The sequence below is a fragment of the Heterodontus francisci genome, chromosome 17 (genome assembly GCF_036365525.1).
Source record: "Heterodontus francisci isolate sHetFra1 chromosome 17, sHetFra1.hap1, whole genome shotgun sequence".
Lineage (NCBI taxonomy): Eukaryota > Metazoa > Chordata > Chondrichthyes > Heterodontiformes > Heterodontidae > Heterodontus > Heterodontus francisci.
Genome location: NC_090387.1, coordinates 87,373,133 through 87,386,610, shown reverse-complemented (window position 1 = coordinate 87,386,610; position 13,478 = coordinate 87,373,133). Strand labels below are relative to the sequence as shown.

The window sequence follows — 13,478 nt, the reverse complement described above, 5'->3', positions numbered from 1 at the left end:
CCCTACTACTGATGTCAAGCTAACTGTTTTCTCTTTCCCTCCTTTCTTGAACAGCAGGGTCTTCATTTGTTATCTTCCAATCCATAGGGAATGTTGTGGAATCTAGGGAATTCTGGAAGATAAAAACCAATGCATCCACTATCTCTGCAGACACCTCCTTCAAAACGCTAGGGTATAGGCCATCAGCATGTGTTATTTCTTAGCTCCACCTACACTGATTCCATATCCTGATTTTCTGAGTTAATATCCTTTCTCAATACTGCCTTTATCAAGAATAGTCTTTGGGCATGTTATCGAAGGATGCCCTGCACTAGAGTAACTATATGCCAGGGCAACATCACCATTGTTTAGGGAGGGAGGAGAGAAAATGTGCAGAATACATCTGAGAGTCAGCAATCTGAGAGCTGAAGGTATATTTTTAACCACTGGAAGAAACATTATAATGACCATATCAGGGTTGATTGATGCTCTGTATCTGGTGAAAGAGGAGGTAATTTAGACACTTGAAGGGCTTAAGATTGATAAGGAGGAAATATTGGATAGGCTTGCTGTATTTAAAGCTAATAAGGCACCAGCATCCAAGGATATTGAAGGAAGTGAGAGTGGAAATTGCGAAGGCATGGGCCATCATTTTCTAGTCTTCCTTAGACTCAGGGGTGGTGAACGAGGACTGGAGAATTGCAAATGTTCCACCCTTGTTCAAAAAATGATGTAAAGATAAGCCCAGTCAGTTTAACCTTGGTGGTGAAGAAGCTTCTAGAAATGATAATGCAGGACAAAATTAATAGCCACCTGGTCAAATGTGGGTTAAGTAGGGAAAGCCAGCACAGATTTGTGTAGGGGCGATTCATATTTGATTAACTTGCTGCAGTTTTTTGATGAGGTAACAGAGAGAGTTGATGAGGGTAATGCTGTTGATGGGATGAACATGGACTTTCAAAAAGCATTTGATAAAGTGCCACACAACAGACTTGTGAGCAGAGTTATAGCTCATGGAATAAAAGGGTCAGTAGCAACATGGATATGGAATTAGTTGAGAGACAGGAAACAGGGAGTAGTGGTTAATGGATGTTTTTAGGACTGGAGGAAGGTTTGTAGTGTAGTTCCTCAGGGGTCAGTGTTGGGACTCTTGCTGTTCTTGATATATATTAATGACCTAGGCCTTGGTGTACAGGGCAGAATTTCAACATTTGTGGATGAAACAAAACTTGGAAACAGTGTGAACTGAGGAGGATAGTGTGGAACTCGAGACAGACAAATTGGTGGAATGGCGGACAAGCGGCAGATGAAATTTAATGCAGAGAAGTGTGAAGTGATTCATTGTGGTAGAAAGAACAAGAGCCAATATAAAATAAAAGGTGCAGTTCTAAAGGGGGTGCAGGAGCAGAGGGACCTGGGTGTATATGTGCATAAATCATTGAATTTGGTAGGACAGGATGAGAGCGCTGTTAATACAGCATACAGTATCCTAGACTTCATTAATAGGGGCATACAGTACAAGAGCAAGGATGTTATGTTAAATTTGTATACAACACTGGTTCAACTGGAATATTGTGTCCAGTTCTGGGTGCCACACTTTAGGAAAGATGTGAAGGCATTAGAGAGGGTGCACAAAATGTTCATGAGAATAGTTCCAAGGATGAGGAACTTCAGCTATGTGGATAGATTGGAAGAGAAAGCTGAGAGGAGATTTGATAGAGGTGTTCAAAATCACAAGGGGAATGGACAGGGTTCCCATTGGTGGAGGGATCGAAAACAAGAGGACACAGATTTAAGGTAATGGGCAAAAGAAGCAATAGCGACATGAGGAAAAACGTTTTGATGCAGCGGTTGATTGGGATCTGGAACGCATTGCTTGAGAGTGTGGTGGAGGCAGGTTCAATTGAGGCATTCAAGAGGGAATTGGATTGTTATCTGAAAAGGATGAATGTGCAGGGCTATGGAGAGAAGACTAGGGAATGGCAATAGGTAAATTGCTGTTTCAGAGATTCAGCAGAGACACGATATTGACCTAACCACTTCACTGTTCATTTCATGTTGTCCTTAGGTTGCACTATTGCTGCTGTTCACACCCTCTTAAAGCTGCACCTCATCCATGGATGTTAGCTGAAGGCATTAGAATACCAGGAATGAGGGACTTCAGTTATGTGGAGGGATAGGAGAAGCTGTGATTGTTCCCTTTAGAGCAGAGAAAGTTAAGGGAAGATTTAATTGAGACATTCAAAATTATGAAGAATTTTAACATGTAAATAGAGAAACTGTAGCCCGAGGATACAGATTTAAGATAATTGGTAAAGAACCAGTTGGAACATGAAGAGAATTTGTTTTTTGCAGAGAGTTGTTATAATCTGGAATACAGTAGGGCAGTAGATGCAGATTCAACAATAACTTTCAAAAGGAAATTGATATACGCTTGAAGAAAAATAATTTGCAGGGCTACGGGGAACAAGCAGGAGAGGGGGACTAATTCGACAGCTTTTTTCAAAAAGATGGCACAGACCTTCTGTGCTATATAATTCTATTGATTGAACTCTGGCTAAACAGGAGGAGTTTTCATCTCACTGCCAATCCTTCTCATCTGTTGGGCCTGGGGGAGGAAGGGTATGCTCTGAGGAGGCCATGCAGTATTAAAGATCCAAGATGATTGCACCCTGATGCACTTTACACAGTCTTGTCCTACAAAAGGCCATGGCCATGATCAAATGAAGAGTCACTGTGCGAGCTGGCATAACTATCAGAAGAGGGCTCCAGCCATCAGCTATCTTCAGTGAATCTGTGAGTGGGCAGGTCCCTTGTGTGTAAGCTTATTGTTTGTTCTGTGTTGCATTCCATTAGCTATTGAACAGATGTACTGACAGAGTAGCAATACAAAGCCAGTGCTGAAATACAAGCCTGCCTTGGATGTTTGCTGAGTGCTGTGCATTCACTTCAGTGCTGCCCCACTGAGCTTACATTAAAAACACTGTTAAAAGAAATTGTAAGGCAAGTGTAAAATGGAGCACAATCACCTTGGCAACCTTGTTGAGACCAGTAGTTTCCTTTCTCAGCTGCTTTTAGTATCTCCTCATAGGGAAGGCAATATTCATGCTTTCTGCTTTTCTTGCACGAATCTTCAGAGAAAAATTCCTGTACGCTGGAGAGACAGGTCAATCATCTCTCCAGCACCTCCTGCAGCAAGACCCCCCCCAAACTGCAACCCATAAAGGTGTCATTCATCGATTTCCAGCCATTCCCACCTCTCGATATCAGTACAGCCTTCAGATGGCTAGCAGCAACAACATGCAATTATACAACATCTTTAACAGTAAAAAGCCCTCATTGGAAAGGAATCAGACACAAACTGACACTGAGCTGGATAAGGAGATACTAGGACAGGTGACCAAAAAGCTTGGTGAAAGAATGGAGGGTTTTAAAAGAGGAGAGAGAGGTAGAGAGAAATAGAGAGAGACAGAGATTTAGTGAGAAAATTCCTGAGTTTAAGCAATTGAAGGTACGGCTGCCAGTGGTGGAGTGAAAGAATGGAGAATGTGCACGAGGTCAGAATTGGAAGAACACTGGGAGGTTATAAGGTTCGAGGAGGATACAGAGGTAGGGAGGTGCAAGGCCATGGAGAGCCTACAATGTAGATTCATCAGGATGGTGGCAAACTATAGTTGGAAGGAGAGGCTTGAGATACTGGGACTATTTACACTGGAGAAGAGAAGGTTTTTTAATCAGCAAGTGTTTTGATAGAGTGAATAGGGAAAAACTATTTCCTCTGATTGGGATGGTGAAGTTAGGAGAAAAATCTTTATACAGAGAGTTGTTGGAGTAAGGTATACTTTACCACAGGGAAAGCAGAGACCAATGCATCTTCTTAAGATAAATGTTTGAAGCAGAGAAAGATACAAGAATATGGAGACAAAGTAGGGCAGTGGATTTAGTTTTGCATTACACTTGCAAAGAACCATCATAGACACAATGGGCTGAATGGCCTCCTTCTAAGCTGTAAACTTCAGTGGTTCTATATGAATGACATGACTGCAGAAATATTGGAATTGAGATTCTTCACTGTCACAGTGTTATATGAAAATAACAGGCTGACCCTGGGACTACTTAATTTACCAGTTAAAGGGTTAAATCAGAGACACAAGAAGTTTTTAAAAAAGTATTTATTTGATTCTCTGGAAGCATTGCTGGGGTCATGATCAATATCAACAGAATAATGTCAGGCACTTTTACAAAAACGATGTTTCTGGTAAGTTTTTAACACATTTACTGAAGCCTATAGACCTCCTCAGGTAACTGCTCCAAACAGCATCTCCAAATCGACGCAGCAGCCTAGAAATGACTCCAGGCAGGCACTGCAAACATTCAGCTTTTCATTACTATAAATTAAACCTTCATTACTGGATGTCGCAACAACAAAGTGCAGCAATCTTAATTTGATGGCTGTTGTCAACTGCGCCGCACTGTACTCACTGTATATGAGAAGCTATTTTTAAACATGTTAGAAATCAGGTCTACACCAATGAGTGGGAGTGCTTATAATGAGCTCAGGATTGGAGTGCTCAGAAGCAAGATCTGGACTGGATGGAAATGTTTAGAAACTAGGTCTGGACTGGTTGGGCAGGAGTGTTAGAAACACTGTCCCACCCAAACTCCCTATATCAATGATTTAGATGAATAGATAGAGAGTAATCAATATCAATTACTTAGATGAAGAGACAGAGAGTAATGTATCTATATTTGCTGATGATACAGAGCTAAGTGGAAAGGTAAGCTGTGGGGAGGACACAGAGTAGCTGCAAAGTGAGTGGGCAAAAAGATGGCAGATGGAGTATAATGCAGAGTAGTGTGAAATTATTCACTTTGGTCGTAAGAATAGAAAAACAGAATATTTTTTAAAAGGTGTGAAACTTGTAAGGTTGCTGCCCAAAGAGAATTGGGTGTTGCAAAAAGTTAGCATGCAGGTACAGCAAGTAATTGGGAAGGCAAATGACATGTTGGCCTTTATTGCAAGGGGATTGGAGTACAGGAATAAAAAAGTGTTGCTACAATTGTACAGGGTTTTGGTGAGTCCACATCTGGAGTACTGTGTGCAGTTTTGGTCTCCACATTTAAGAAAGGATAAACTTGCATTGGAGGCAATACAACAAAGGTTCACTAAATTGGTCCCGAGGATGAGGGGGCTGTTCGAAATTGAGAGGCTGAGTAAATTGGGATTATATTCACTGGAGTTTAGAAGAATGAGAGGTGATCTCATTGAAACATACAAGATTTTGAAGAGACTGGACAGGGTAGACACTGAAAGATTGTTTCTGCTGGTTGAGGAATGTAAAACACGGAGACACAGTCTCAAGATAAGGAGCTGTTCATTTAGGACTGAGATGAGGAGAAATTACTTCACTCAAAGGGTTGTGAATCTTTGGAATTCTCTACCTCAGAGGGTTATGGATGCTCCATTGTTGAATACATTTAAGGCTGGGATAGACAGATTTTTGGTCTCTTCGGGAATCAAGGGATATGGCGAGCAGGCGGGAAAGTGGAGTTGAAGCCTAAGATCAGCCACGATCATATTGAATGGCAGAGCAGAATCGACAGGCCACATGGTCTACTCCTACTCCTATTTCTTGTGTTCTTGTGGCTGGTATAGCCTGTGTCAGATCCAGGAGAAGGGCCCTAATGCACTATTTTTCCATTTTCCATTCCAGCCCTACTGATAATCTGATCAGGATTGCTACTTTATTGCAACATTAAGGCCATTTTGTGCGATGGGCTCAAGCCCAGAAAAAATCAGGCTAAGTGACCAAGTTTCTTCCATGTGGACTCTTTACAACCAGTGGGGTGGAGGAGACTTTAATCCCACCACTCAGGGCTAGATTCACCTCCAGTTTGCAGAGCCAAAAGGATAAGGCACTAATCTGCTAAGCCACATAGTTCTCTATCCCAACAGTATAGTGCATACATTTCCACATACATTCAGTCAATTCGGTAACAAAGTCAGCATACCCCTTCTTGCCCCTGTGAACAGCTTCCTATTGACCGAGTACAGTAGAAGCTCTCTCGCCAACTGTAACACTGACCACTCCTAACCCCAGTCTATGAGTACAGTGGCCACACAGCCGTGTGTTTACTTTTCAGGAAAAGTGGGGTAACTCTTGTCATCCCCTGCACCAGGCAACCAGAAGCTATCATTTCAAGAATTAGCAAGCACCACCATATTGTCCATTTTGAGCCATACCCGCAGGTTCTTTTTTTGTTGTCCAACATTATGGCCCAACAGCAAAGAGGGATGTCCCAGTATCAATACCAGGTCCAGTCATTAACCCATAGGTCTGCCATACCAGACAATGGGGTGTGTTGAAGACTGCTTATTTTCAGAACTTTTGCCACTTTGGGTTTCATTTGCCCCTTTCACATTCAGCTGGCATTAACTCTTGTGCTTCAGCTCAACTTGTTCAAATCCGCTGGTCACACGAGGTCCATTTCTGGTGGAACACTAGTTCTTTTGATGCTTTGTGTGTCCTCGCCATTATCCAGAACAGCTTCACCCTTTGGCTGGTTGACATTGTGTGCCTGGATGGTCTTGTTCAGTTCCTGACGAGCTCGGTGCACAAAGTATAGCATTAAGGCGACGCTGAAGAGAATCTGGACAGAAATAAACACAACAGGTCCATGTACAACCCTGTGAAGAGACTTTCTTGGCATTGTGTTGGACTCACCTGTCCAATTACACTGGTATCAATCACAAAACAAAGTTAATTTGAGTTCTTTGACACTTCTTCTCCTTCTCATCCACCACCCGTCCGCCTCCCACCCACCTCTTTGGGTACAATTTCCACAGGCGCTCTTCTTGTGGAAGCCTGGATAGCCAAGAGGAGCTGGCTATTAAACCATAGAGAGCATCACAGCTGAGCATTATCACACCCTCAGCCGAATTCTGTGCATGTACACAATTTCCAGCAGGGCAGTGGATGGTGATCAGCTGTGGCTTTCCTGCTCCTTTAGCCCAGGGGCACTGAGTTCAAATGCAGCTCCACCTCAGATTCTCGAACCTAACACAGGCCAGGGTTGAAGCTGGCATCTTCAGACCTGCTTGGCCAAGTGCTGCAGTCGATGGTCCTCTTACCCACAAGACCATTAGGGAATGCTGACGACAGCCTTTAACACCAGGAAACTGTTGAATAAGTGAGTTAGTAGGAAGAAGGCATTTACCTCATGGAGGCAATATAAAATTATATTGCATCCTCCTGCCTATAATAGAATAAAGCTGAGACCATTGTAACATATCTAAAAATATATTCAAAATCTTAGGCCTACATACATTGCCAACATTTTCCATTCTGAATCCCCGTGTGCACATTCACAATGCTAACTGCCTATGTAAACTTGTCACACTGTAATTATACCTCCTCCCAATGGAGGCACTCAAGCCCACCACTGGTGGGAAGTGTAATTACACTGCCCAGTTTTACACAGGCACTTCCCATTATAAATAAGAATTTATAATGGAAGTGGTGATATGAGGATAGAGCATATGATTCTAAAATGGGGACAGAATTACACCTATACATCTTGGCGGAGTGATGCCTTGCTCTTTAACCCCACTTCACGTGGAGACTATAAATAGTTGTCACTCTCCGTGTTAAACACAATTGGAGATCAACTACAAACAAATATAGGGCAAAGTTGCACTTCAATGAATGTCCCAGATGGAAAACGCATACTGTGCCCTCATGGGTTATCAGAAGGGACTTATTTATGTTTGCTTGAGGGTCACAATCCCAGCAGCTGGCACATGGGCCATACTGCAGTATGCTGTCCACAGAGTTTTTTTTTTATTCATTCATGGGATTTGGGCATCACTAGCCAGGCCAGCATTTATTGCCCATCCCTAATTGCCTTTTAGAAGGTGGTGGTGAGCTGCCTTCTTGAACCACTGCAGTCCATGTGGGGTAGGTACACTCACAGTGCTGTTAGGAAGGGAGTTCCAGGATTTTGACCCAGCGACAGTGAAGGAATGGCGATATAGTTCCAAGTCAGGATGGTGTGTGACTTGGAGGGGAACTTGCAGGTGGTGGTGTTCCCATGCATTTGCTGCCCTTGTCCTCCAAGCTAATCGAGGTCGCGGGTTTGGAAGGTGCTGTCTAAGGAGTCGTGGTGCATTGCTGCAGTGCATCTTGTAGATGGTGCACACTGCTGCCACTGTGTGTTGGTGGTGGAGGGAGTGAATGTTTGTAGATGGGGTGCCAATCAAGCGGGCTGCTTTGTCCTGGATGGTGTCGAGCTTCTTGAGTGTTGTTGGAGCTGCACCCATGCAGGCAAGTGCAGAGTATTCCATCACACTCCTGACTTGTGCCTTGTAGATGGTGGACAGGCTTTGGGGAGTCAGGAGGTGAGTTACTCGCCTCAGGATTCCTAGCCTCTGACCTTGTAGCCATGGTATTTATATGGCTACTCCAGTTCAGTTTCTGGTTATTGGTAGCCCCAAGGATGTTGATAGTGGGGGATTCAGCGATGGTAATGCCATTGAATGTCAAGGGGAGATGGTTAGATTCTCTCTTGTTGGAGATGGTCATTGCCTGGCACTTGTGTGGCGCGAATGTTACTTGCCACTTATCAGCCCAAGCCTGGATTTTGTCCAGGTCTTGCTGCATTTCTATATGGACTGCTTCAGTATCTGAGGAGTCACGAATGGTGCTGAACATTTGCAATCATCAGCGAACATCCCCACTTCTGACCTTATGATTGAAGGTAGGTCATTGATGAAGCAGCTGAAGATGGTTGGGCCTAGGACACTACCCTGAGGAATTCCTGCAGTGATGTCCTGGAGCTCAGATGATTGACCTCCAACAACCACAACCATCTTCCTTTGCAACAGGTATGACTCCAGCCCGCGTAGGGTTTTCCCCCCGATTCCCATTGACCTCAGTTTTGCTAGGGCTCCTTGATGCCATACTTGGTCAAATGCTGCCTTGATGTCAAGGGCAGTCACTCTCACCTCACCTCTTGAGTTCAGCTCTTTTGTCCATGTTTGAACCAAGGCTGTAATGAGGTCAGGAGTTGAGTGGCCCTGGCGGAACCCAAACTGAGCATGACTGAGCAGGTTATTGGCTTGATGGCACTGTTGATGACACCTTCCATCACTTTACTGATGATTGAGAGTAGGCTGATGGGGTGGTAATTGGCCGGGTTGGAATTGTCCTGCCTTTTGTGTACAGGACATACCTGGGCAATTTTCCACATAGCTGGGTAGATGCCAGTGTTATAGCTGTATTGGAACAGCCTTGCTAGGGGCGCGGCAAGTTCTGGAGCACAGGTCTTCAGTACTATTGCCGGAATATTGTCAGGGCCTATAGCCTTTGCAGTATCCAGTGCCTTATCTTTCGCACTGATGTGATGGGTTCCCCCATCATTGAGGATGGGGATATTTGTGGAGCCACCTCCTCCAGTTAGTTGTTTAATTGTCCACCACCATTCACGGCTGGATGTGGCGGGACTGCAGAGCTTAGACCTGATCCATTGGTTATGGGATCGCTTAGCTCTGTCTATCGCATGCTGCTTATGCAGTTTGGCAGGCAGATAGCCCTGTGTTGTGGCTTCACCAGGTTGACACCTCATTTTGAGTTATGCCTGGTGCTGCTCCTGGTATGCCCTCCTGCACTCTTCATTGAACCAGGGTTGGTCTCCTGGCTTGATGTAGTGGTAGAGTGGGGGATATGCCGGGCCATGAGGTTACAGATTGTGGTTGAGTACAATTCTGCTGCTGATGATGACCCACAGCGTCTCATGGATGCCAAGTTTTGCATTGCTAGATCTGTTCGAAATCTATCCCATTTAGCACGGTGGTAGTGCCACACAACACGATGGAGGGTATCCTCAATGTGAAGGCGGGACTTCGTCTCCACAAGGACTGTGCGGTGGTCACTCCTACCAATACAGCTATGGACAGATGCAACTGCGGCAGGCAGATTGGTGAGGACGAGGTCAAGTATGTTTTCCCCTCTTGTTGGTTCCCTCACCACCTGCCGCATACCCAGTCTAGCAGTTCTGTCCTTCAGGACTCGGCCAGCTTGGTCAGTTGTGGTGCTACCAAGCCACTCTTGGTGATGGACATTGAAGTCCCCCACCCAGAGTGCATTCTGTGCCCTCGCCACCCTCAGTGCTTCCTCCAAGTGCTGTTCAACATGGAGGAGTACTGACTCATCAGCTGAGGGAGGGTAGTAGGTGGTAATCAGTATGAGGTTTCCTTGTCCATGTTTGATCTGATGCCATGAGACTTCATGGGGTCCAGAGCTGATGTTGAGGACTCCCAGGGCAACTCTCTCCCTACTGTATACCACTGTCCCACCACCCTCTGCTGGGTCTGTGTTGCCGGTGGGACAGGACATACCCGGGAATGGTGATGGCATTGTCTGTAAGGTATGATTCCGTGAGTATGACTATGACAGGCTGTTGTTTGACTAGTCTGTGGGACAGCTCTCCCAACTTTGGCACAAGCCCCCAAATGTTAGTAAGGAGGACTTTGCAGGGTCAACAGGGCTGGGTTTGCCGTTTTCGGTGCCTAGGTCGATGCCGGATGGTCCGTCTGGTTTCATTCCTTTTTATTGACTTCGTAACGGTTAGATACAACTGAGTGGCTTGCTAGGCCATTTCAGAGGGCATGTAAGAGTCAATCACATTGCTGTGGGTCTGGAGTCACATGTCGGCCAGACCAGGTAAGGACAGCAGATTTCCTTCCCTAAAGGTCATTAGTGAACCAGATGGGTTTTTACAACAATCGACAATGGTTTCATGGCCATCATTAGACTTGCTTTTTAATTCCAGATTTATTAATTGAATTCAAATTCCACCTTCTGCTGTGGTGGGATTTGAACCCATGTCGCCAAAGCAATACCCTGGGTCTCTGGGTTACTAGTCCAGTGACAATACCACGATGCCACCGCCTCTGGGATGCTCGGTCTCTACTTGCAGACCCTCACTCTGGCCTCCTGATTTCAACTGTGTCCCTTCAAGAATAAAAGTACGGGGCTAATAATTCCATTTAACACAGAACTTTCACTCACTGTATGGACAGTGAGAAACCCTGCTCCCTAAATGGAAAACCCTCTCACCAAATAGAAAGCCCACCTCCTAATAAAATATCCTCCTGTAGTAGAATAACCCCACCTCCTGTTGAGGTAGCTCCCACTGAGAAAACCCACTTCTCAATCAGAAAGCACCCCTGCACCCCCACCCACCCCCCCTACTGCCAAACTGCAAGCGAAGCAGGTGGAACAGCTGCAGCTTCCAGCTCAATCAACAATGCTGGAATGAGCAGGACTGAATGGAGCAGCCAGTCTGCCAAGGACGTGGGCTGAAAATGGTCCATTGGGCCCACAATATCAATCCCACAGGTTTACTAGCTGAACTCAACTGCACCGTTAATATTAACACATTGTCATTTCAAAATCGGTCAGCCAAGCTACAAGCTGCAGTGAATGGCCATGAGCCAAGAGAACTGCAGGATTTCATCTTTTCCAGGAGTCTAAACATGCATATTTAATTTTAAATTAGCTTTTTTAAAATTCATTCCTGGGATGTAGGCATTGCTGCCAAATCCAGCATTTATTGGCCATCCCTAGTTGCCCTCAAGAAGGTGGTAGTGAGCTTTCTTATTGAACCACTTCAGGTCATGTGGTAAATGTGCACCCACAGTGCAGTTATGTAGGGAGTTCCAGGCTTGTGACCGAGGGATGATCAGAGAACGGGTCTGGGTGTAGATTCGATCCATCCACTCGAAAGCCATCTTTCTAGTGGCAGTAATTACAGTTTTCACATTAATTTCAATGGACATCAATTATTTTATGCCCAAGTATCTACAGATATATTTTGGTTAACCTTTCAAGGGTGTCGGTAGCAGCAAATTTACTGCAAACAGAACACCATTTTGAAGTTTATTTTCAGGTTAACATACCATAAATAGTGGAAACACTACACCTTTTAATGCTGTTCCTCTCCACTACTTAGCTATTCAACAGATGCAGCCATTATATCGCCCAAAATGGTCACTTAATCGCTTGTGGTCTCTTGCTTTTCAGGTTATCACTAATGCACACAACCCCTAACCCGAGCTGCAAAGCACTCAACCGCATAGCTGAGTAACACTCACCCTCCCCAAGTCCGGTAGTTCAATATCATTGCTGACAACAGCATAGATGTGTAAATCACTCCTCATGTAAAAGAGCACTCTGTGTTTCAGAAGAGGAAGAGCTGGATAATAAGCAAGAGGTAAAAGAGATGATACTGGAAAAAGTGAAACAAACAGGCAGAGGATTTCAGCAAGAACAGGAGTGAACAGAGAGTGAGGAAGTGTGGACGGTGAGTGAGGAAGAATGGACGGAGAGTGAGTAAGAGTGGACGGAGAGTGAGAAAGTGAGGAGGAAAGTGAGGAAGAGTGGACGGTGAGTGAGGAAGAATGGACGGAGAGTGAGTAAGAGTGGACGGAGAGTGAGAAAGTGAGGTGGAAAGTGAGGAAGAGTGGACGGAGAGTGAGGAAGAGTGGACGGAGAGTGAGGAAGAGTGGAGAGACAGTGAGGAAAAGTGAACAGTGTGTCAGGAAGAGTGAACAGAGTGAGGAAGAGTGGAGGGACAGTGAGGAAGAGTGAACAGAGTGAGAGGAAGAGTGGAGGGACAGTGAGGAAGAGTGAACAGAGTGGGAGGAAGAGTGAACAGAGTGAGAGGAAGAGTGGAGGGACAGTGAGGAAGAGTGGACAGAGTGGGAGGAAGAGTGAACAGAGTGAGAGGAAGAGTGAACAGAGTGAGAGGAAGAGTGAAGGGACAGTGAGGAAGAGTGAACAGAGTGGGAGGAAGAGTGAACAGAGTGAGAGGAAGAGTGGAGGGACAGTGAGGAAGAGTGAACAGAGTGGGAGGAAGAGTGAACAGAGTGAGAGGAAGAGTGGAGGGACAGTGAGGAAGAGTGAACAGAGTGGGAGGAAGAGTGAACAGAGTGAGAGGAAGAGTGGAGGGACAGTGAGGAAGAGTGAACAGAGTGGGAGGAAGAGTGAACAGAGTGAGAGGAAGAGTGGAGGGACAGTGAGGAAGAGTGGACAGAGTGGGAGGAAGAGTGAACAGAGTGAGAGGAAGAGTGGAGGGACAGTGAGGAAGAGTGGACAGAGTGGGAGGAAGAGTGAACAGAGTGAGAGGAAGAGTGGAGGGACAGTGAGGAAGAGTGAACAGAGTGAGAGGAAGAGTGGAGGGACAGTGAGGAAGAGTGGACAGAGTCTAAGGAAGAGTGAAGGGACAGCGAGGAAGCGTGAACAGATAGTGAGTGGAAACAGATGGAGTATGAGGGAAAGTGGGTGGACAGTGAGCAACAGTGAACGGAATGTGAGGCAGAGTGGATGCAATGTAAGGAAGAGGGAAGGGACAGTGAGGAAGAGTGGAAGGAGAGCGAGGAAGAGTGGAGGGTCAGTGAGGAAGGGTGGAAGGAGAGTGAGGAAGAGTGAAGGGTCAGT

General features: G+C 45.3%; 1 protein-coding gene across 1 annotated transcript in view; it reads right to left on the bottom strand.

The window, feature by feature from the left end:
• Positions 1 to 4,133: 4,133 nt before the first annotated feature.
• Positions 4,134 to 13,478, bottom strand: part of LOC137379252 (transmembrane protein 64-like) — a 146,158-nt gene continuing 136,813 nt past the window's right edge. The window contains exon 3 of the mRNA XM_068049965.1: positions 4,134 to 6,630. Within this exon, the coding sequence (XP_067906066.1) occupies positions 6,454 to 6,630 (177 nt within the window). The 3' untranslated portion in view covers positions 4,134 to 6,453. The remainder of the gene's footprint in view (positions 6,631 to 13,478) is intronic.